The following is a 26,156-nucleotide window of genomic DNA, read 5'->3' as shown; positions in this document are numbered from 1 at the left end:
AGCAGATTTAAATATTTTCTCACTTGTTCTTTTTATTGAGAAGTTGACATGAACGAATTTCTTCCTGTAGTGGTTGTTCTATTTGCCATCTGCATCTCACAAGGTAAGTCAAGCAACAGCAACAAAACCTTCTTTTGTTATCTGCATGATAAATAGCGTATGGATACAAAATATGAACAAAATTGTCCCAATATTTCTATTTTGCTTGTCGGGATACATCAAGACACATACTTCGAGAATATAATCTCTTAACTTTAACTGTAGCAGTTCGAAGCTGTTGGAGAACAGACTTTCAAAAAACATATATTTCCTCCAGCAATCACTTGTATTTTGTGTCAGCAAACGTAGCCTACAAACAATAAGAAACAGAAACAATGCTTCAGCCAATTTAGAATCTAAGTAGGCTATAGTTTACGTTTCCGGCTGGGTAATCAGGAAAAACTTTTTTTTTATCTGTTGAACCAGTGTTAGCCTACTTGTAAATCAATAATCTCATTGTTTCTGTATACTCTTTTTAGGATCCGCCATCTCGTGCTACAATTGTACATTCGATGAATTCGACTTAAGCGATTTGTCTTTGTCTTGCACCGAAGGGTCTGTCTCCAGTGATCTTCTTGTTGAATGCCCAGAAGGAATCGATTCTTGCTTCTGGACTAATATAAGCCTCCGTAAGCGAGCATGGATGATAAAATTAAACTACAAAATGTTGTAAGAAGTGCTCATGATGTGAACAATGGTGAATTGTCTCTAACCTCACCCCGAAGAAGAAACATGGTGATAAATAAGATAATACAAAAGACGCACAATTATTTTGTTCACTCAACCGTCCTTGGGGAATAAAATCGTAAAAAATAGTCTTTAGACTTTAGAGGCTATGAATCCATTGACCACAGACAACAATTATTGGTAGCTTGCAGCTAACATTTCAACGAAAAACAACGTAACGTTTCAACGAAAAACATGAAAATTCGGCTAGGTCTATGTCTTGAGATGGTGTTAAAAATGAAATATCGTTCATAGGCATTTACTTGGGCCTACACAATTGCTTTGACGTTGAGTTTTGTATTTCCAAAAAAGCAAATCGACCAAGGCGTTCCTGGGTCTAGGAAATTCTGAAAACTTTGCTCCAAGAGTATTCTAACAAAAATATTTAAAAGAAAAAAAAAACTTGTGCCAAAATTTCATTTTATTGGCTTCGAAACCGAAGCAATTTTGATTTGTTTGAAAAGAAACTGAAATGCGTGGAAATTTCAAAATGTAGAAAGCGCCGTTATAAAAAAAATTCAGAGTGTGTGTGGATAGCATCAATTTGTATCAATTTAAAATAAAACAAAAATAACGCAACTTTAATTTAGACAAAAATTCGTTTTCACATACTTTTGTTCGAAACACACCGTAAATCTTCAAAGTGTAGCCTATGTGGCTTGCATCAAGTTGTTCTTCAAAGATTTACGGTGTATTGGGAACAAAAGTATGTGAAAACGAACTTTCGTCTTTGCTGCAAAGTTGCGTTACTTTTGTTTTATTTTAAGTTGATTCTTAGTGAAGAAGTTCGTTTTGCCTTGTAGGCTAGAAAGAATTTCATTTCAAATGGCTCCGGTAGACAAATCAATAAGTTACTCTTCGAAACAAGACTCTTCACAAAGAAATTTAATGCTAAATGAAACAAAAGCAAAAAAACTAATTTTGGGTAAAAAAAAGGAATTGTGGCTGTATTTCTAAGTAACTAGCTATGCTTGAGTCTAATTCAGCGGTCTTCAACCTTTTTGTCATTGCGTAACCCCAGATTTACTTTTGCGTTTGTCACGGGATCATCACTAATAAAACTTAGAAATCAATTATGGCTTGTGAAAATATCAAATATTTCGCTATTAAACTTCAAAAGTAATTAAACACTTCAACGAATAAACAGATAACTTATCACAAAAGTTACAAAGTCAGAAATGGTCTTTTGTTTGATTAAGTGGCCTACTTGGAGTGTAAATGCTGCACGATAATCTAAAAATTCGGAATGACGCATCAGTATGGCCTACTAAAGAAAAAAGTCCATTCTCTTAAAAACCAAGAACCCTTACGGAACTCTTTGAACAAACGAAACCCTGTTGAAAAGCATTGGCTCTACTTTGAATAACGTAGCCTTATAGGTGGTCTTTTGCAACATATAGCCCAATAAAGATACGTTAATGCTAAATAGAAAAGAGTGATATCTTTATGAATTGTATTGCACGTAGCCCAACTGGCTAGGTCTATTGGTTGTTGCAAACATTCCATCGTGGGATCAAACTGGATAGTCTTCAAATAATATTTAAATGAACCATAGAGAAATAAAACCAAGTAACTTTAGCAGGTTTAACATGATGTATTACATACACAAATATAACATAATTAAAAGTAACTCTAACGTTTTCGACACGTACGTGTGTCCTCATCAGGAATTACATATCTGCAATATACATAAAATGAAAATTGGAAGGTATTGTAAGATCTGAATTTCAGACTAAGATGATGGAAGCCTTAAGAATCAAACGTAATAATCCGTCTCTCAACCGGCAGTTATTCGCCTGTTGTTCATCGTTCCTTTTGTGTGTGTTCTAATTGTTTGCAAAATGCCTGTAGTTTACACCTCATGTGATCTGTTTCCCACCGTATAATTTACTTGTAATCATTCCTCTATCACTTGTTCAGTTTGTGCTTGTCAGTCTGGAGTGTCGTTAGTATACAGTTATAGTGCAAAGTCAAATTTACCTTACAATTTTATTTTATGTATATTGCAGATATGTAATTCCTGATGAGGACACACGTACGTGTCGAAAACGTTAGAGTTTATTTTTAATTATGTTATATTTGTGTATGTAATACATCATGTTAAACCTGCTTTCTTTATGGCTCAACAAAGCAAACTCTCTACCAAAGCTTTAATATTTAAATGGTAGTCTACTATTTCCAGTGTTGTACGTTGACGGCGTCAACTTTTTGTTGACGCTGAGGCTAGCGCCGTCAATTTATTTTTTAGTTGACGGAAGTGATAGCGCCGTCAACTATTTTGCCGATTTTAAGCGTCAAGCGCTATGCGTCATTTTTTGTTTTCATGGAAAATCTCGGTTCACAATGAGAGTTTCACAATGTATTGGCAAGCGCGACTCATCCAAATTACTGGCTTTTGCGTTGGTTGGAATGGCTCCCTGGAATACAAGCGGAAGAAGTTCTCCAAATGGTGATCACTCATATCGTGAGCAGTATCGAGAACGATGGATCAGAGAGAGAAAGCGAAAAATCAATGAATGTCATCGCAGAGGTTGAAGATACTTTATTTCAAGAGCTCTATGCCCCTGAAAAGAGCGATGTTGGTGCAGTGGACCTCGTTAAAATAAGATTTATATATGCTAAGCCATCACAGCACGTTTGAAACAGTGATAGGCTACCTTTCCGAGTAAACGTTTTCAAGACTTGTTTTTGAAATACAACACGCCAATACCATTCAGCGCTGCTGTGGAACGCATGTTTTTGCTTGGAAAGGACATTATGCGTCCCAAACGCAGCAGATTGTCAGACAAACGTTTTGAAATGCTTGTGTTTCTACAAAGAAATAACTAATAAGCTAAAGCAGCTAATTACAACACAGTCTCAAAACATAAAACCTGCTCTTTATTTATAGCTATTGTTAGCTTACATTTGGTAGAAATATTTCCGTTTTGTGAGACCCTAACTAAAATAGCGCTAGAAATTAGCGCTGACGCTGACGCCGTGAATTTCTTTAAGAGCTGACGCAGTACTTTACGCCGTAAAGTTTTTAGGCAATTCGCGCTGACGCCGTCAATTTATTTCATTGACGCGTACAACACTGACTATTTCAGTTAAGAAATAGAGAGATATAGGCTAACTCAAGCGCGAATCTAAGAGTTTTTTTCGGGGGGGGGCCAGAAAATTTGAAAATCAATTAAAAAGAAAGAAAAAGCTAAACAGATATGAACAATGATACTACGACATATACGATATGCTAGAAAATAGACATTAAAACAACCATTTTCATCAATTGTGATGCTGAGGGACTAATATCAGCTGTTTAGAAGCATATCAAACCATTTGATGCGTAAACATACAATTTTTCACAAAATTTCGGGGGGGCCCGGGCCCCCTGGGCCCCCCCCATAAATCCGCGCCTGGGCTAACTATATACGAAGTCTGAAGGTTTGGTTCCTGAAGACCAACACCATCGCCTCTACATGGCGAAACTAGTAATGCTGAGAACAAACCCAAAGCAGCCAAGATGGTGGGGCACAGGACTGGCCGACATTACAATAAACTCTTGGCCACATATACCTGGATGAAAAGTATACATGAACAAATAAAGCTGAACAGCGTGAACAGCGGCTTATCTCTCAAACAAAGGCACCTCGATTGGGCAAAATTCTGGTGGCTTGCAGGTCGGACGGACCGTCAAACAGCCACTGCAAACGAACAACAAAAGCAAAATTTTCGAAAACAATGGAAAAAGAAAATTTTTAAGCTTGCAACATGGAACGTTTGAGCATTGTATCAGAAGGGAAAATTAAACTACATCTTAAAATAAATGAAGAGAATGGATATCAAAATCTTGGGTATATCAGAGATGAGGGGGAATAGCAGCGGACGAATAAATAAAGAAGGCTAGACAATTATGTATTCTGAAAACAATAAGCACTCAAAGGGAGTAGGAGTTATCATCAATCCTGAATTTGCAAATAATATTATGGGTTTCTGTGTAATTTCTAACAAAATTTTGATGGTTAAGATAAAAAATGTACACCAAAATCTATGTTTAATACAAGTTTATGCGCCAACTTCAGATACTACAGATGAAGAGATCACTTGTTTCTACGACGATCTGAATGAAGTCTTGAAAGAATGTAAACATAATGAGTTGGAAATAATTATGAGGGACTTTAATGCGAAAGTTGGCAAAACAGATATTGATCAAAAGTGTATGGGAAAATTCGGACTCGGTCAATAAAATGATAGAGCAACAACCTTGAATGGTGCCAATGAAACAAGCTATGCATAACAAACATTTGCTTTGAAATACATCCCAGGAAACTTTGGACATGGAAAAGCGCAAATGACCAAACGCGTAATCAAATTGATTACGTTATCGTACCACAGAAATTTAGAACGTCGATTTTAGATGTAAATGCATTTCCATCGGCAGACTGCGCGATAGTGATCACAATCTTGTTGTTGCAAAATTCAGATTTAGACTACAAAGACAAAACAAGAAGAAAAGAACCATTCACTTTAACTGGAACACATGCAGAGAAGACAAAATCATTGAAGAGAAATTCCAACAAGCTTTCACAATTAATGCAAATGACAAGCAGTAACACAGAAAAAAAAAAAACGACGACCGCAGAAGAAACACTTCAGCATTATCAAAGATTCGATTAATAAAGTCAATGAAATAAGTTCTAAAATAAAATACCAACGACATAAAAACTGGATGACAGAAGAAATCTTAGAGTTGATGGAAGAAAGACGACAAAAAAAACACAATAAAAATGAATATCAAAAGTTGAACAAACAAATAAAGAAAGTATGTTTACAAAGCCTGTGGAAAATGCTTGAATGACGATTGACGAATGCACATCAATCGAAAAGTTGTATAATCTCAGCCCAAGAGAAACACATCAAAAAATCAAGATGTTAACTGCAAAGCACAATTCTTCGTCAAAGTCAGGATTTTTAAAGAGTAAAATGGGTGAAATACTAATGGAAAAAAATGAAATACAAAAAAGGTGGCAGGAAGTATTTATCTGATTTGTATGAAGATCCAGATTGAACTGTAAGACCTTTCAAATTCAGTGAACCATTATCAGGACCGAAGACAGGGGCGTTGACAGGGGGGTCTAGGTGGTACTTTTGGACCCGGGTCCGGACTATTTAAGGGGCCTGGATTTAAAAGATTCCCCGCTACTTCAAACATTATCAAGATCTTTATATAATCAGATCTAAAGGAATTGCCATCAGAGGTTAAAACAGCCACTTCAGCCGTCAGATGGTAAAGTACCGGCTCCCTTCTGGGCACCGGGCCCACCTCAGCTCTCAGGTGGTAAAATAGCCACTTCAGCCACCAAACAGTAAAAAAAAAATTTAGTTTAGTCTAGTAGGCTATAGTGATTTCTCTAACCACGAATATTTAGTGAAATATAACTCGAAACAGGAATTTCCAAATAAATAAGTTATAATGTTTGTTTAAACTCAAAAACTGAAATGGCACAGGTAAGAAGATTGCTATCCCTATTTCTGGACTAAAAATTAGACCAAAGCCGCTTTTCGGATTGCAGCAATCATCAAATGTTTGACTTTGGCCCAAAAACCTTCCCCAAATCAAATTGAAAATTTTCTGACCGTTTGCACTAATTTTGCTGTAAATTCTCTTCTGGTGAGCCTAGAATGACTAGTGAAACATCAATGGAATCGGGAAGTAATACGCTGGCGTCATGTGACAAATAAAAGTTCAAAAAAGCAACCACTAAATAGAGATAGTAAGTTTCGCGGTTCGGGAAATTTTAAGATTGCGCAAGATTTGTTAAACAACCATGCTTTTGGCATATCGGGTTTGATCTATTCCTCTTAATTTTCTACTTTGAACGGCATGTGTCATCCTCATTTTAACAGCAACCTTTATAGCCTATTCATAACATTGTCGACGAATGGGGCCCGAAAATAAATTGGTACCGAGCCCGAGAAATCCTGTCAACGGCCTTGACCAAAAATTCAAAAAGCTAAATTGAACATGCCATAAACCAAACTCAATTAAATAAAGCTGTTGGACCAGACGATATCAGTACGGTACTGAGATGTTAAAGACACTGGGGCATGTAGGTGTGGATGCAGAGCATAAACTCTTCAATGACATACTGTATATGATTCCGGAGAGACGTCCACGGTTGACAAAATACAGCAGCAGTGGCCGAGTGGTTAGCGCGTTGGGCTCGCAGTCGAGAGCCTGCATGTTCGACTCCAGCCACCCGCACTTGCTGTTGTTTCTCTGGGCAAGAAACTTTACGATAATTGCCTCTATCCAGTGATCGATTTCGAGTAGTGGGTAGTACCAAATTTAAGTCATAAGTAGAGTAGACAACCGGAAACAGACATTGCCGTCGGCTGCAGCGTGGGTCAGGTGTATGTCGGAAGGCGTACACCGATGCATAGCCCTCAAGTCCGCTTTCCCGCAATGCAGGATAAAGATAAAACAAACAAAAACAATACGATTTGTGCAAGTGCATTATTGTGTCATAATTAATTTTATTCGTAGGAGATTCAAACGTTTAATATGACCCAACATCTAGGTCAGTGGTTCTTAAACTTCTTTCGTTGCGACGTTTTTGAAAATTTTTGTTGGATTTGCACCGTAGTCAGCGATAGGAATTTCTGTCATTTTTATTTATTTGTGTTTCTCGCCTCGCCATTTGTTCTAGCCAAGCCATTTGTCTCGCGACGAAATGAGTTTAGAATTGCGCTGTGTGATTGTTAAACCATAAGCAATTGCTACAATTTTGCAATGATGAGTTCTCATGCACAATTGCACATGTTAGAGTAGGCTATAACAATATCTGTGAGCGCTTTATTATACAATTGAGTTTAGATACGAAGCGGAATCATGATGCGACGCCCTTTAAAAATTGTTCGTTAAACTTTCTTGCCTTTTATTGTATATTTTTGAGACTTTTTGGTCGTAACGTAGGTGGTACGCGAACACTGTATGAAACTGCTAAATGGTAGGTACGCAAATAGAAAAAGTTTGGGAATCACTGATATAACGAGATCATCCTCCAATGTCTTGAAGATGAAGCCGGCGTAAATGCTGAGGGAACTAACTTTAATAACCTAAGGAAAGGTTACTCAACTAATGTTAATAAAGGTCCAGTGTGACAAATTGAATGCTTTTAGCGGTCCGGTGAATAAATTATTTCATACGCAACCACGAAAGTTAAAGTATCAATGATAGTAACGAACCATTTTTTTAGGTAAAATGTAACTCTTTTAGGATTTTTTACAAAGTGTTGAGGGGCCCAGCCTCTAGCTACTAGGATATTCACAGAAGAAAATGCTTTCTCCGAGTAGAAATCTGTTTAAAGAGGCCCAGAAACGTGGCAATGAGGTAATTGAGGTTATTCTTCCGAAAGCCCGAGGTCCACTATCAACTATCAGTCAGGTAATCGTGTGATGACATCGTAAACCTGATATAAAATTAAACATACCTAAACCCTGTCCCTAAAAGCCCACAGCTGTTGTGGAGACAGTGGAGTGACAGTAAATAAAACCATAACATTATTATTATAATATCAACATACACCTAACCCACACAGCAAAAATCCGCGAATCTTGAAAGATTTTTGTACAAAAGGCAATCAATGCTGGAATTAAAACGTAGTCTACTAAACAACTTCCATCATCTCGGAGGAGACAGTGCCTTCTTTTAGAATCGCCATGCTGCAATAAATTCTTAAATAAAAATTAAGTTTTGTATAATAGCCTTGGGATGGCGCAGCGGGTAAGGCGCTCGCTTTCCAATCACGCAATCCTGGTTCGACTCACGGCTTATGCTGGATGTTGACAAACACCGCTCACCTCTACCCAGGGTGTAATGAATTGGGTGGGCGTAATAGCTGAAGTGGAGGCGGCCAGGAGAAAGGAACTGGCCACCCTCCTCTCGTTAGTGCCGATGGCTTAGTATAATGAGAAGCTTATCTTCTCATCCCCCGATGCTTGGATTCAAGTGTGGGACTCACCTTTACCTTTATAATAGCCTACCATATTGTTTGAAATAAATTTTCAATTAAACATTGAAGAAATATGTTTTCAACATTGAATTGTCATCATGTCTTCACATTTATGCACTATCACTGTCGGAGTTTCGATACTGTACGATGTTGAGTAGGTATGATTGTATGCTACTAGGGTTGGAAGTAACGACTAGTTGTCACTATTCGATAGCATTATTCGTTCCATTCTGAATATCGAATGCTTATACCCATTCCTTTTAAAAATAACTTAAATATCAAATGCGCGTTATTGACTGCTTTTTTATGCAAGCAACGAAATCATTATTCGTTTTTCACTAATCGATATTTAGGAGAACTGCTGAATCATTTTTTGTTGTTCACTTACTTCGTCGTCAAAACGAATTTACGAGATTTAGTTTTCGGATTACTATCCGACCTAGTCCCCTTCCGGTTTTCGAACTTTAAAGGATTAAGGCAACACAGTTCAGAAAAACCATGCCAGTGAGAGTCGTTATTATTCGTTAAATACCCAAATACTAGCGCGGTGGGATGGCGCAACGGATAAGGCGTTGGCTTTCCAATTATGCAATCCTGGTTCGACTCCCGGCTTCAGCTGGTTGTTGAAAAACACCGCTCACCTCTACCCAGGGTGTAATAAATTGGGTGGGCGTAGTTGCTGAAGTAAAGGCGGCCGAGAGAAAGGAACTGGCCACCCTACTCTCCTTAGTGCCGAAGGCTTAGTATAATGAAAACCTTATCTTCTCATTCCCCAAAGCTCAGTACCTGAGTATGGGACCTTTACCTTACCCAAATACAATAAAATACAATATTTTTAACAGGGAGTCGAACCGTTTGATTTTTCCAGTTCGGGTCCGGTTCTGGATCAAAGATTGTTTCAAAATTTGGTTCAGTTCCGGTTTGGGTTCGAAGAAACTTAAGAGTTCCGGTTTAGCTCCGGTTCAACAACAATGATTTGTGGTTCGGGTACGGTTCGGTTTCGACAAAAATAGTCTCAACACCGGTTTTATAAGTTCCGGTTCGGGTCCGATAAAATTAGGCCTAGGCCTACTATTGAAATCCAACACTGGTCAAAAAATTCCTCTCCAAAGCATCGATGATAGTGGATCGTGTGTTACGGAATAGGCTATAATTTATCCGTACAATGTGGCCTCCAAGATAACAACATGCTACGTACAACTTCACTTACCACAATGCGAACAATGACGTAATGTTGAAGTGAACCGCTTTTTTCAACCGGTTCGGGTTCGGTTAGGGTTTAAGCTAACTCAAATTTTCGGTTCAATTCCGGTTAAGGTTCAGACAAGATCGCACCAAAACCGGTTTACAAAAATCCGGTTCGGGTTCGGTTCGACTCCCTGATTTTTAATAACTGCTATTCATTGCTTTTTTTAAGTATCGATAGCGGAAAGTCATTGCTTTTTTGGGCACTATCGAATAGTGAAATAGTCATTGCTTTCTTACTAACGACTTCCAACCCTGATTGTATGCATAAGTATGTGTTAGGTATGTTTGTGAGAGAAGCAAATACTTATTAGGTTAATAGGCTTATTTGCTGCAGTTGGCAATATAGCCTGTGAAGTCACTTTAGAATTTTTTTTGAGATTTGAACGTTTTTCTTTTCTTTTTCAGCTGAAAACAGGAATCCTACTGGACCGGACGACCTGGGCAGAATTGGGTTAGGAATTATGAGGGGGTGCTTTGATGACAACCAAGTTGGATGTATGCAAACCCAACTAGGGTTATCTTGTACTGAACTATGTGATACAGGTGATTGCATTGAAATTTTAAAAAAATAAGAAAATTTTAAGAAAAATTAAAAAGACAAGTAAAGTTTCAACTTTTTCCACTACTACATCGATATCTGCGTGAGTAACCAATGGCGTTGCCAAATCAGAGATTTTTAAAGCTCCCTCTGATGGGTGGCCGGTCGATTGGTCGACAGACATTTGGTCGACAGGACATTTGGTCGACAAGACATTTGGTCGACAAGACATTTGGTCGACAAGACATTTGGTCGACAGACATTTGGTCGACAAGACATTTGGTCGACAGGACATTTGGGTTAGAGTTAGGGTTAGGTTAGGGTTAGGGTTAAGGTTAGGGTTAGGGTTAGGTTAGGTTAGGTTAGGTTAGGTTAGGGTTAGGGTTAGGGTTAGGGTTAGGGTTAGGGTTAGGGTTAGAGTTAGGGTTAGGGTTAGGTTAGGGTTAGGTTAGGGTTAGATTAGGGTTAGGGTTAGGGTTAAGATTAGGGTTAGGGTTAGGTTAGGGTTAGGTTAGGGTTAGTTAACGCTAAAATGAATCGTTCTGTCGACCAAATGTCCTGTCGACCAAATGTCTTGTCGACCAAATGTCCTGTCGACCAAATGTCTGTCGACCAAACGTCCTGTCGACCAAATGTCTGTCGACCAAATGTCTGTCGACCAAATGTCTGTCGACCAAATGTCTTGTCGACCAAATGTCTGTCGACCAAATGTCCTGTCGACCAAATGTCTGTCGACCAAATGACTGTCGACCAAATGTCTGTCGACCAATTGACCGGGTACCCTCTGATGTAGGCCTATGCATGATGTCATAATAATTGGATGAAACGTAGGCTTACGATAGTGCTTATTGAAGCACCTATTTCATCACTAGCTGTGCATTGGATTTGTCCAGATGTACGGAATGTATTTTTTGTTTGCTTTAATCCCTGAGATGAGTTTATTAAGGGAATGGAGAATTTGGTTTATCAAACGGATCTAGTGAAAAAAACTTATTTTCTCTTGAGGAGTGATTTAGCCAAATTTTGAGATATAAAAGTTTCAAATATTTTGTAGTGAATGACATTTCATATAAATGTTCTACTGATAAGCTACACTGCGTATAATAAGAGTCTCCTACAAGTATGTGGTTGTGAACTCAGCACATGGCAGTTGAGCTAGCGACAACTGAAGAAGCAACATTTCAGCAAGTGGCTGAAGCTAAAAAAATAATGAACCCAAGCCAGTAAAAACTGATCACGCCAATACTTGGCATGCCACAAGTCAGAAATTCATGAATTCAGTATAGCAAGCGATGACCAGACAAGTCCCATGCTAGCTAAAAATGTCATTTGCTGACTTTGGCAGCAGATGAAATATACTTGCTGAGTTGAAGCACATGCTGAGTTCATTGGCGTAGCCAAGGGGGCGAAAGGAGCCATGGCCTCCCCCAAATTTTCAAAGTTTGGATTCCGAAGTTGAGCCCTTTTTTGATATTATAATAATATTTGTAGAAATTTATATCGTTTTTCAAGACATCTGACTATTATTACCCCCCAGGACTTGTTTTAGACACACAGAAAGACACCAATAAACTTTCCAAATCGTAAATCGCGCAAAGTTTACGCGATTTATGTTTCTTTTAACTAATCTGTGGAAGCAATTTCAAAATCGCTTACCGGTACTCTGTTGGGTTTTTGTGTAGTTTTTGAGTTTTTGTGTAACTGAGTTTTTGGTGGTTTCTAATTTTAGCAGCAGTTTTTGCCCGTTCGTGTGTCAGAGCTACCTTTAATAAGTTAATAGCTGTTTATCTGCTAATAAATTGCATACAAATATTACCCTAAAAGTGTTTCCAGAAAACGTTATAATCCATTATTTGAGTGTAATTTTGCAAAAAAATTCCGGGGAGGCATGCCCCCGGACCTCCCTAGAATACGCGTTCCTTAGGCACGCTCCAACCTCCCACCACTTTTATTGCTTCCCTTGCTCAACCCACCAAAATACGCCACTGCACATCAGGTGCTGATGTCTTAAATCAAGCACTTTATAGTTCTCTTCAATTCATGAAATATTTGCCCCCACAATTTTTTTTCTGGCTACGCCACTGGCTGAGTTGGTGCATGTCGAGTGTCCCGACTGCCGCTATAATTACAAAGACATCAGCAGCCTACTCAGTAGGCTACCGTAGCTAAAGTGAGTTAAAGGTTACAGATCCCAATTTAAGGGTTGTTTAACGTATCGATTTATTTAATCTAGCATGAGAAAGTGTCAAGTGAGAGGAAAGCAAAACACCATTGAAGCTTGTGCAATCTTATTGACCAAGATGAAATCATCTTTGAGATTTTTTCTGCTGGCTTTGATATTTGATGCTGCTGGAAGTAGGCTAGGCTATAAAACAGAACTCGCTCTTGCTGTTTTGGATAACTTGCATGATTTTAAAAAAGGGTATAAAAACCTTTAAAGATGCTTTTCCAAAAAATGATGCAATGGATGGGATTTCTCAGTTAATAGTTTGGCAGTTGGCTGGAAAATGAGAGCATCAGCTCAAGAATGCGGTTTGGCTTGAACACGTAACAGACGTAACTTATTTATCATTCAAGCACTATTTAAAATGTTGCTTAAAGTTGGACACGAAGATGACTTTGCCGTCTGTGCAATTCAATTTTTTAACCACCACACATAAACCTAATAGCCTACTAAAAACTTTCAAAAGGTTTGACATCATTGTAGTACAGTCTTGTAATTTTGCCAATTATCGTCACTTTATACGATCTCACATTTTAACAGTATGTACAGATACAAATACAATTTTATCTTTTAATTTTCAGGGGGTTTTCTTTTTAGATGTAGAAATGCCATATAATAGCGTAGAAAAGGCATTTTGTGTACTGGAGTATGCTAGCAGCTAGAACACAGTCGAATAAGACTGGCACTGTATAGTGTACAGCGTGCATTTGCGCAACGATTTGGAAGAAAAAGGCCAGATGGAAGCAGATTTGGACAAGGCATAAAAACTTCGAACAAGAAGGTTGCTTGAGCAGAGAAAAATGATCTGAGCGGAAGTCAACGCCAGTAGAAAAGGTAGAGAAGATTCGCAGAAAACTTGTAAACAGTCCAACAAAGTCCGTGAGAAGAACGAGTTTTGAAGTTCAAATTTCTGCAACAACAGTTTGGCTTGTTCTAAAGAAACGATTGCATGTGAGACCCTACAAGCTGCAACTCGTCCAAGCGGTAAACGCAGACAACAAGGTAAAACGTAAGCCGTTCTGTATTGAGATGCAACAAAAACTGGAAGAAGACCAGTTTGATGAAAAACTGGTTTTCAGTGATGAGGCCATTTTTTACACTGCGATAAAATGAACAGGCACAATGTTCAAATTTGGGGTGATAGTGCAGGCTCTTAGGGGCAAAAATGAGCATCTTTAGGCTAAACGTGTTACACGTTGTTTTTTTGCATTTTTTTGTAGTTGATGAATCTAACTTCAATTTTAGTAGGTGCCGCAACTTTTTAGGTCACGTGATCACCCCCAAATCGGGGATTCCCCCCAAATCAATTTTGAGCTGTTTTCACGGCATTTTTATGCAATTAGATACGTTATTTTTTTACATTTGGACTGACTGCCACTACAAAATACACGAGATAAAAATCACACAAATTATGTTATTAATGACGTCATTGTGACGTCATATATTAATTTTTTGCTTGTTTTTTTCTTATTGTAGTCGCTTGTTTGTTGTTGGTGTTACTTTTTTGGTTACAATAAGTTACCAATGCTAAAATAATTACCCCTTCAAATATGACGTCAGCATTGCATCATGAATGACGTCATAATTTTGTTACGTGATTTTTTTCCAGATGTTTTTCTTATAGGTCAGTATGGCAGGGAGGCAATAACTCTAGGTAGGGGCATATATGGTCTGACCCCAAAAAAATTGCAACAAAAGGTTTTTCAACTGATTTGATTTGTACTGGGTGTCAGTATTAACATATTCAAAATCTTAAGGAATCCAACTTCCGGAAAGTGGATATTTTCAAAATGGCTTCCATGATGGCCGCCAAACCATTAAAATAACAGTAAATTGACCATAACTCGGTCATCATATGACCAAAACATGTAGTTTTGGTGTCTATATCTAGGTTTTATACCCTGTGAAGTCAATGAGACCATTCTCAGAATTGTTAAATTATTTGATAACCTATAAATTCAATATGGCAATCCAAGATGGCCGCCAAACCATTAAAATAACAGTAAATTGACCATACCTCGGTCATCATATGACCAAAACATGTAGTTTTGGTGTCTATATCTAGGTTTTTATACCCTGTAAAGTCAATGAGACCATTCTCAGAATTGTTAAATTATCTGATAGCCTATAAATTCAATATGGCAATCCAAGATGGCTGCCAAAACAATTAAAAATGTACAATAACAATGTATTGTTTATTAAAAAACCCGGTAAATTTCTATATATATTTGGGTAAACTGAGCAGGCATAAAGAGTTTATTCGATGATACGATGTGGTCATGTAGACTCTTGACATAATCAGCGTAAAGAAAGCAATGGATCAAGTATTACTAATGCTCATCGCTGTCACTCTCGATGTCATCGTCTGTAATTATGTGATTGCTGTATGGACACATGAACCATTTTGTCATGGTCCACATCCAGCATGGTATGGTAGCACATATCTCCGGCAACTGTAGTGAAGTGGACACGATTCACAATTGCAGTGTATCATTTTTAGTAGGTTGTCCGGGGCGCAACTTTCCAAAAGGTAGGGGAGACTGGGGTTAGTTGGAAAGTTTTTCTTTTAAAGTGAAATTTAAAACAACTGGTGCGTAACCTGACAACTTGAAGCGGCTTAAATTATCACCTATGGTGTCCTGTATCTTACAACCAAAAATAAGTATTGAGTCAATTCAGCTTTTAATGGAAATTTAAAATAAACAAACATACAATTGATTTTCCAACTAACCCCATGTCTGGGGTTAGTTGGAAAACATCATGGGGTTAGTTGGAAAACGTCATGAGGTTAACATTTACATGTCGTTGTAAGCAAATAAATTACTTTCTTTCAAATAAAAAAGCAATAAATTTAACAACCAATTACTTTAAACCAGGGTTTCTTATCCTGGAGGCCATGGACTCTAGTAGGCCATGAGCCTTTTTCAAGGGCGCCATTGAAAAAAATAATTTTTTTAATTTATTTACTCTATGTCCTTTGTACTTTCCAAGTTATTCAAAGTTCAAACTAAAACCTTACAATGTGCTAAAAACAAGTATATTAGAGCTTATACTACTTTCAAAAGCACAATTTAAAAATTCAAAAGTATTTAAAACATTTTCCAACTAACCCCATCTACAATTTTCCAACTAGCCCCATCAGGACATGACTAACAATTTTCCTAAAATATTCAAGCATGGTTCATTTGACCAAAATTTATTTATTTCTCAGTATTGTGGAACAACTACAGCTAACACACACCAAAAAACGTGTGTCTATCTTTAACGCCATGGACGCATAAGATGTTTCCCAAAGAGCCAAAAATTTTACTTCATAGCTTAAAAAATAAAAAATGTTCGCTCAAGCAGGCATACCTGGACTCAGCAAATCGAAACTAACATGGATTGTGTGTTTTGACAAACTACATCACATGGTAGCAGTAAATATTTTAAAAAGTTTTCGAGAGTTGCAAAAATGCTGATTTTTCAACTAACCCCGCTTTCCAACTAACCCCAGTCTCCCCTACCATTAGAAAATCCCTTTTGAACTTTGTTTGGTAATTACAGAAGAAAAAAGAGCAATGGCAGTGGTGGGAATCAAACTCACGTCAATGATATGACTGCCATCGCCGCCCTAACCCTCTGCGCCAAGTCAGCCGATGGCAAACCGATGACTTCATTTAGCTAGAATTTGCTTTCTTCCTTTGTTGCTCAAAGGGGATTTTTTAATGGTACCTCTTGGAACTAGAGCATCCATACCATCGTCAGTAGCTTACCCATCCTCACCATAATCTGGTAGTAAACTCTGAGGCAGTGGAATTTGGTAAAGGATGATGTAGGTGGCAAACGTTCAGAGTGAACAAAGGACTTGGCTGTTTTAATTTTCTTGACCAATGTATTGTAGCGCCGTGTTTCTAGGTTACTACTGCCATCGTTGCCAAACATAACGGTCATAGCTTTGTTTCCAAGATCCTTAATGATGTGGTCTGTCTGATTTGGGAGAATAAAGCAATTTTCACATTCTTTGATTAATTATTGGTTGACCTTTCACTAGTTTCTTGAAACCGTCTTCTTCCCGATACCAAATATCCTTGACGTTGAATCACAACCGGTGAATGCATGAATGAAGAGGAGCTGTGAGCATATGTCTGGTTCGATGATTGCTTTAAGTTTGTTGATGTCGTGTATCTTGGTTGCGTAAGCTTTGTCGGAGCTGAAGTAAAGGTCTTTAATGTCTAGGTCAGTGTCAGCATAGTGTATACTGTATAGTAACAATATTAAAAGGTCTGTGTCTTCACCAATTAAAGTCGTACTATGTCGATAAGGTCTGTCCATCTGCCGTCTTGACGATGTCCACATCTGCATCACCTGGTGCGTTGATCACATTGCAGCTTCTATTCCTCAGTTGAGCAGAAATTAGAGAAATTAATCTTTCTTTGTTGGAAGCTCGAGACAAGAACTGCTCCTTCTTTCCAATGAACTCGGTGTCTACAGTAAAGTTAACAACCGGGTGGACGTTCATGCCGCGTCTTTGATGGGTATTGTCTTTAATAGCCGGACCGCCATATCCATCAAAACCACCGTTGCTAAGCGATAATGACGAATGGTAAAATCTGCATACGACTGTGGAACAGACCCATAACTGTCTCCAGCTTTCCATGGCACTCGATGCAACAAGAATCCTCCATCAAGGACGTAGTGATCGGTTTTCAAGGCAGATTCTTTCACTACTTCATAATCGTCTGACACCACACTGCTGGCATGTTCTGTGATGGCGGTAGCTATTTGAGGCTTATCTTTTGCAAGAAACAGGCGAGGGTCTGGATGTTACGTGGCTGTCAGAAGGAATACTCGTCTTCCTCTCAATTGGTCTGAGTTTTTGAGAAATGACAGCAACAAAACTGCGTTATATCAACTGGTTCAACAAGCTGTGATAACTTCAGTCGATCCAAACTTGTCTACGATTGTTGTTACATTGTTAGATACAGCTCTTAGCAATCAAACATTGGACATGTCTGAGATTTCCCCGTGTGATCACGAAGAGGCAGACACCCGTATGTTTCTCCATGTGAAACATGGAAAATCCGATGCCATAGTCAAAACAGTAGATACTGATGTGGTAATTATTGCAATTTCGTGTTTTCACAAGTTAGAAATCTGTAAAGTATGGGTTGAATTTGGAGTTGGAGAAAAAACTCGCTTCATTCCAATCCATGACATTATTTCATCTTTACCTCAATCTCTGATGATTTGCGCTTCTTTACCTTTGTTTTATGCTATCACAATCTGTGATACTGTTTCGTCTTTGGAAAAAAAGGCTTGGGATTGTTGGATGCTTAATCTTACCGAAATATGTGACTTATTTAACTCTCTGAATTTCTCAAGCTCTCCTAGTTCTATAAATGACATACAAAAGTATGTCATAGCATAGCTCTTTATGGCAATGGTCCTACTATCACGGATGTAAACGAATGCCGTTATATGATGTTTGCCAATGGTTGCACTATTGAAAAGCTGCCACCAACGTCAGCTGCTCTGATGCAACATACACGCAGAGCGATATATCAAGCTGAAATATGGAAATCAAGCCTCGTAAATGTTCAGCAACTACCTTCTCCTTTAGCTTGGGGTTGGAAACATAATGATGCAAATCAGCTTGTTCCGGTTTGGACCTCAACTCAATCCGCATCATCGATTCACGAAATGATAGGCTACATCCATGGCCGGATTTAGCTGATGGGGGCCGGGGCACTTTTAGATCGTGGGGCCCCCGTGCAAAAAAATTTTTCAAGCCTACGGCGCGTAAAAACCATCTCTACGTCTACAGTAGCATCAGTCCAGTACTGCACAGCATTTTGCAGAAACTTTAAAGGTCAAAAGGAATAAAATAACACAAAATCACATTTTTTTCCACATAGGGGCCCTTCAAAAGTCGGGGGGCCCGGGGCAACTGCCCCATCTGCCCCCCCTCTAAATCCGGGCCTGGCTACATCAATGTAGCCTAATTGTCAGTCTACTTGTGGCTCTCGATGTTCCTGTAAGAAAAAATCCATAAAATGCACAAGTCTTTGTTCATCCGAGTACGAAACATGCAATTCGACCACAAAATCTCCAATCCTCTCTGATGTTTCATCTTCAATCCACATTGGCGTTTCATCTCCAATCCACACTGATCATTCAAGAAATGCTTTTGACTTTTTAAATTCTATGTTGTAACTTGAAAAAACTTGTCGTACGAATTTTTTTAACATCAAATTACGTATGGTAGGAATTTAACATCGAAAACCGCTAGCTTTTTCATCTTGAATTGACAGTGTTGACTCTGACATTGCATCATCTGGTGTCGTGTATTAATTTGATTTGTAGATCATAATTACATATCATTTTAAAGTGGCATGACTAAAAGGGAAATTCATCCCTGGTAGCTGCTCTTCTGGTTATACCCTTGATCAGGGTTTTTTTTAAGGTTTGGTTTGGGTGACCGCTAAGTAGTTTTAAGAGACCGCAAGTGTTTCATTTAAATACCAAAAAATAGCCATATTTGCTTAAGACATAGCGAGAAACAACCATTACTTTTCTACTGTAGTTGCAAGTCCAAATTTTGGGAAACCGCTGGAGAAATTTGGAGGACCGTTTCGGTCCCCCAAAACACCTTAAAAAAAACACTGCCCTTGATGACGGCGTTATTGCGTCATACTGTACTGGAATTATTGTTATTGCTTGCAATTGTAAAATTTTAAGCATTTGCAAAACTTATAAGGAGAGTATTTGATCGCTTTTTTCAGAATAAACTTACCTTTGGTTCCTGAATTTCAAGTTGTCCAGTCTTAATAATATAATGATGACGTCATAAAAGATGCAATCATGACGAAACTACTTTTAGGAATTGTGAAATGGTTTTAGTAACCGGTACTCCAACTAAAACCAACAGCAAACGACCAAAATAGGCTAAAGCAAAAAAATGTTATGACGTCATAATGACGTCATCAATCAAATTATTTTGTGTTTATTTTGTCTCACTTATTTGTATGTGCTTTTTAAGTTAAAATGTGCAAATATCAAATATGTAATTGCACAAAAATGCCGTAAAAAGAGTTGAAACGTGATTTCTGGGGAAATCCCCGATTTGGGGGTGATCACGTGACCCAAAAAGTTGCGGCACCCACTAAAATCAAAGTTGGGTTAACCAACTGCAAAAATATGCAAAAAAACAACGTGTAACACGTTTAGCCTAAAGATTCCCCTAAGGGCCTGCACTATGAAAAGAACCCCCATACCACAGTAGAGCATGTGAGGGATTCTCCAAAAGTGAATGTTTTTTGTGCAATTTCGAAGAAACATGTTCATGGCCCGTTTTTCTTCGAGGCTAATGTGAATGGCGATGATTATATCAGCACATGCTGCATACCTGGCTTATGAATGAACTCACTACAAATGAAGCTGAGTGGTCACAGCGGTAAACCATAATCTCTTCGTGGGAAAATTGTAACATAAGATTGCCGGATCTGTTCGTCTGTATGTAATGACCGAAAGAAACACTCTTTTGAAAACGTCTATTCAAAATTGTATTTCTGTAAAATTAGCCACCTGGCTGTCGAAATTGGGATGCAACTCCGTACACCACTAAAAACTTGTCACTACGATACAAACTACTTAGATAAAGACGGAATTTTCGTCCAGCTGGCAAGCACTAAGCAAACAATTAAATATGCGACCAACTTTCAAGCAACCATTTTACGAATTACCAGAATAGATTGCAATATCTCAAACTCACGTACGCAGTTACTGTGACGTAATAGTGAAACATTGTGAAGTAATTCTCAACAGGTGTGATACAAGTCTTACGAACGATGGTGCAATCTTGGCTCATTTTTTAGGAAAAATTCCATGACGTAATACGCTAAGATTCAGTAGACCTGAACGGTTTTATATGACGTTTGATTTGGTGAACAATTGTCTGGAACACTGAGGACTTCATTTTTCAGCAGGACGGTGCTTCACCTCACTGGAAGCTTTCGGTACGAGCTTACTTGAATGAGAATCTATCAGGAAGGTGGATTGGACGTGCCGGTAATGACGACAATGTGCTGCTAAAATGGCCACTCCTACAAAATCACCTGACCTGACTCCCTGTGGTTTCTTTCTTTGGGGATATGTGAAAGATTTAGTGTAATGTAACCCCTCTGCCCGAAAACCTAGTAGAACTGAAGCAGAGAATCACTACTGCGCTGGAGACTGTTACAGAAGACATATTGCAACGAGTTTGGGACGAACTCGATAACCGACTTGACGTGTGCCGTGTTGTTGGTGGAACACACATTGAAAGTTTGTGAACATTTTGGAAAACCGATAACACATGTGTTATGCCATTGATAGCGTGCAAACAGTGGCGTATTTAAAAAGTTTGTTAAAGGGGGGGAGAGCCAAAACATTGTGTCAGTCAGCCGCGTAGCGGCTGACTCGGTGGCTGGAGGCCAATGGGGTCTGGGGCAGGCCCGGATTTAGGGGGGCAGAGGGGGCAGTTGCTCCGGGCCCCCCGACTTTTGAAGGGCCCCCCTATGTGGAAAAAATGTGATCTTGTGTTATTTTTTTCCTTTTGGCCTTTAAAGTTTCTGCAAAATGCTGTGCAGTGCTGGACTGATGCTACTGTAGACGTAGAGATGGTTTTTCGCGCCGTAGGCGTGAAAAAATTTTTTGCACGGGGGGCCCCCCGATCTAAAAGTGCCCCGGGCCCCCTATCAGCTAAATCCGGCCCTGGTCTGGGGTAGTACACACGGGGTAGTCTCAACGGTAGTACGGTACACAGAAATCTCAAATTTGGTGAAAATGGCTGTTAAATGGTTCAATTTTTTTTCTACTTGGGTTAAAATTAGACTTGTTTGACCCTGTAAATAGGGGGGGGTGGGGGGTTAGTTATATGATGCGTCCGAACGGGGAGGGGGTTAGTTGAAACCGTCAGAATACCGTCAGATAGGGGAAAGCGGGTCCAAAATCAAGAGCGAATCCGCAGAAGTAAGTTACTGTTCCAATCAATGAACCAACAAAAGATATCAAACACTTCAGAACATAAACAATAAGTTAGTCCTTTCGACTTCGAATACCTTTTGAACATTCTCGGCGATTCGCAATGACAATTTACAGTTTAATGCGATGGCTGCGCTTGGCAAATATATCAATGACTGCATTATACTCGAGTACAATATCCTTGTTTAAATACTTTTGAGCTATTGTAGACTATCCAAACGTGGCTCGGTCATGGTCGTGCGATAATAGTTTTTCAGGTAACCTACTTTAGTGAACTGAAACAGCGCTCATTGGAGGCAGTCGCAATCATCCAAGCAATTAGCCTATGTCTTGCGCTACAATTTTTTTTGTAAAATTTGTATTTTTTACCTGATTATTAGGAGTGGGGGCATCGCCCTTTATCCTCCCCCCTAAATGCACTACTGCGTGCAAATGACAATTTGACATGAAATTTAATATGTTCAAGTTTCATTGGCTTGGAGTAACCTACATACTTTTGAAATATTTAAGTCTCAAATGATGTCAAATTTTTGAAACACCCTATAGCCTATAGTAGGCTACGAATAAAAAAAAATTTTCAACCATCTCCAAACTTTCATTCACATAAACCAAGGTGGTAAACAAGACAGTCCACTGAGTATAAATACAAAGTAGTGTAACCTAATTAATCTAATCCTTAAATACTTATAGGCCCTAGGCTATAACGAATAACTTATAGTGTAGCTATGAAGTATAAAGTTATGAACATTCCTCTCCTAGGCTTCTGAAATTCCTTCCTGGGGAGGTATTCTTCCCCGGATGGGAACCACTGAACTAACCCAAATATCTCAATGCAGATGGATGCAACGGGAGTGTCGGTCACCTGTTCTCGCTTCAAGTTATCCTTATTTCCATGGCAACCGGAATGCTGACCGTGCTCTCGATCAAGTAGACCTCAAGTAGGCCTAAGGATGTTTTGATTACAACCAGCCAAACTACTTTTCAATGAAAACGAATTCACTTTGGTCAGTTCGCTCCCTTGAAAGTTATTTTCAGAAATAGCCTATATATATTTTTTGTAGCTTATTTCTATCGAAATTTAAGAAAAAGAAGTTTGGTGTTTATTGCAAATAATGACGTTGTCGATCTGTAGCTTACTGTACTCTGTAGACGTCATGTCTTCAAAGCAATATCGAACTTGTATCGTTATAAGAAATTTCAATTTCATTGCAGACATAATTAAAATGATAGTCTTTGTAATTTAAATGAAAACTTTTGACGGAGCTCTCGGAGCATAATTTAGTAAAGTGTGGATTACTTTTCTGAACCGATCACCGGGTTGGGTGACATGACGATTAAGTTTGCATTTTCTGTTTAAAGAAAAAAAGTTTGTAAAAATTGCTGTCTATATTGCGTTAGACAACCAACATCACAAGCAAACCCAAAAGACTTGGACTCTATGGCGTAGCCTGACTGGGCGCAAAAAAAGCTGAAAAGTGTTCAGCCTATTGATACAAAAAATCAGTAGCCTATATCAAAATCAAAAGATGAGAGTAAAACAGCTCAATTTAACATCTTGCATGCCCTGACAAGGCCTATAAGTTCCTGATGATTTGGATGGTTTGCAATCAAAAGTTGCCAAACAATAAAAACAGTATAGGTACAATCGGAGTGAGTTTGTCTCGTACTGTTGTTTATTTTTTGTAAATAAAGTAGTTTGCATTAAATTGTTGTTTTTATTTGACCCACCATTGCAGATAGCCTACATTTCCAATATGATAAAAAATATTAAAATAGTATGAATATTATTTTATTGTATCACCGGCTAGCCTACTGAAAAAAAAAATTAAGCTTGTAGTTTGGCACAGGCAGATATGGACTTCTGCTACTTTGAAAGTAGCGCTATATGGCCATAATATACCAAAAGAGCGGCACTCCCGCTTTCAGTGGATGAAGACTAACGCGCTTCTGCTCCCCGGATCAAAACTAGCGCACGCTCTTGCAACTTTTGTGTTGAGCTTACACTGGAAAGCTTTATTCGAGTAGGCTACCTTGTAAAGTCAAAATGACCTTGAATTCTTAAAAACAAATGATAGCACGTTTCGGCACTCGGTAGCACATTCCCTTACATTACCCTTTCCTGAAGGTGGTCACGAAGATTGGCTTCCTTGTCTTCCCGTCAACTTAATCTTAATCTTCAATCACCGGGCGTAAGCCTGGATACGACGACATTACTCTTTCCACTTCGTTATGAAAAACACCTTGCACAATGATTGGAACACATGGCTTAAGCAATCAACAAATAAAGAGCCCAAAACGTAGATCTTAAAAAGTTATCTTTAGCAAACATTTTAAAAACTAAACTATTTTCATCTTTAGTATTAGGCTATAGCCTAAATGTAGAGTAGCCCACGATTAATAGGTCTACCCGCTTATTATGCCCACTTTGGTCCGGAATTACTGAATGTAGGCAATAAGAGTGGCAAAGAATCGTCCTCCGCTAAGCGGAGGAGTCCGCTTAATAGGCCCACTCGCTTAACATGCCAAAAATCGTCTGGTCTCGAGGTGGGCTTAAGAAGCGGGGACTGCTGTAGCCCACTGCAAATAAAATAAAACAAATGCAAGCCTATATAGCCTACATGGGTTGTCGCATGCCGAGTGGTAGGCCCTACGACGACGCTTAATTAGGCTACTTGATCCATTAACTGCAACAGACCACATTTTCTTTTCAAAGCTGCATATATAGCCTATGTATAACCATAGATATCTATGGTATAACTGCAGACAGTGCACACCGTTTCGACCTTCTGGTCTCCTCAGTGCAGTAGGTAGGCTACACTGGAATGGCCATGGAGATATATTCCTCCATGTGACATTTTGATATTTGTGGTACGTGAGCACTAAAAATAGTAGGCTACTACTGCCAACCTTGCCAAAGTGCTCAAACCAGGGGCGGATCTACCGGATGGGCTTGATTGGTAGGTTACAGGCCCACCCAGATTGACAGGGGGCCCACCCAAAATCAGATTCATGAAAAAAAAATTTATATCAATGTTTCACACCAGACCAACCAAGTGGCACTAAATTGTCTGTGGCATCAGTATTTCACAGCATGATACCACTTTAACAGCCCATAAACAATTTACACAAAGCGATGTTACCCAGGAAAAAAAGTTAGCCTTTCGCTACTGTCGTCTTTGGTGGTTCACACTTCACATACGCTCTTGTCCCGCTGTTTTCTTCCGTTCTAAACAGCTGGAATTAAATTATCTTTCGCACCTGGATCTGCCACTTTTGGCAAAAAAAACATTCTAAATGGTCCGTGTGCACTGTATGGCATTGAGACCGCAGATGCTAAACGAACATGCTGTATTCATTCAACACATCAGACGCAAAACGGATCGGGAAAACTTTCCTACATTAATAGAAATACTGGACAGCTGCCCTGCTGACATTTTCCCGAACATGAACAGTGTTTAAGAACCATCATAATAACACTGCCTTCCACGTCCTGCAGCATTGAGAGACTTTTCTCCGCAGCAAACAGGATCCAAACGCGCTTGAGATCATCCATGCTGACTGGACGCCTTAACAACTTGACACTTTTGTCTTTAGAAAGACAAACTCATTGACAGTTCGGATTATGATGACATAATCAACTATTTTAACTCGAAACCTAGGAGACTTCGCCTTGTGTAGAAGCTCCGATAACATTAAGTTTTTGTATGCTGGCCCAGCGTGGCATTATTGGTAAAGGCCCACCAAGATATTTCCTAGGCCCACCCATAAATTACGTTCTGATTCCGCCACTGACTCAAACTGCAAGCAGTGAGCTTTGCGCAATGCATAGCAAGGTGCCTCCAGTAAAGTGCTCAATCGACGTAAGCCAAGAGCGTCCATATATAGGCTATATGTAGCCTATATATATATATATATTTTTTTATTATATATTTATTTTTATATTTTTATTATATATATTTTTATTATATATATATATTTATATATATAAAAAAATATATATATACTATATATATATATATTTTTTTTTTATTCTATTTGAATAAGACCCTTCTGATGATCCGTTTGAGGTGAAACAGGCTGTTAAGAATTCAGATAGTAATAACTATATTTTGATTTAATTCGCTCTGCTTTGCTTTTTTGCTCAGCATTGAGCACTTTTTGTAGTATTAATAGTTTTCATTGTTGTATATATATATATGTATATAGGCCTAGCCTAATGGCTCTGATTGAATGATCAAAATTTGTCTGAATAAAAAGTAGGCCTACAGCCCTACACCAATTATAGATAGGCTACGATTCACTAATCACCTTTTATTTTATTATGCTCAACTGTATCTTTGTTTCTAATTTTTCTGAAAGTTTGCGGTCACTCTGAGCCAGGCAT

At 38.6% G+C, this 26,156-nt stretch overlaps 1 protein-coding gene across 1 annotated transcript; it reads left to right on the top strand.

The window, feature by feature from the left end:
• LOC145765276 (uncharacterized) lies at positions 1-23,472 on the top strand. The gene is made up of 4 exons (XM_082577077.1): positions 1-103; positions 519-668; positions 10,413-10,550; positions 22,609-23,472. The coding sequence occupies exons 1-4, from the start codon at positions 49-51 to the stop codon at positions 22,701-22,703; spliced, it is 438 nt and encodes a 145-aa protein (XP_082433203.1). The 5' UTR covers positions 1-48; the 3' UTR covers positions 22,704-23,472.
• The last annotated feature ends 2,684 nt before the right edge of the window (positions 23,473-26,156 follow it).

Source organism: Aplidium turbinatum, chromosome 2 (assembly GCF_918807975.1).
Source record: "Aplidium turbinatum chromosome 2, kaAplTurb1.1, whole genome shotgun sequence".
NCBI lineage: Eukaryota > Metazoa > Chordata > Ascidiacea > Aplousobranchia > Polyclinidae > Aplidium > Aplidium turbinatum.
This window is presented reverse-complemented; position numbering and strand designations above follow the sequence as displayed.

What these genes read in the sequence shown, in the direction of transcription:
- LOC145765276 (XM_082577077.1), top strand. Translation starts at nt 49, where the DNA reads ATGAACGAATTTCTTCCTGTAGTGGTTGTTCTATTTGCCATCTGCATC. An exon ending in TGCCATCTGCATCTCACAAG is followed by an intron (nt 104 to 518) that starts GTAAGTCAAGCA and finishes TACTCTTTTTAG; the next exon opens with GATCCGCCATCTCGTGCTAC. An exon ending in CTGGACTAATATAAGCCTCC is followed by an intron (nt 669 to 10,412) that starts GTAAGCGAGCAT and finishes TTTCTTTTTCAG; the next exon opens with CTGAAAACAGGAATCCTACT.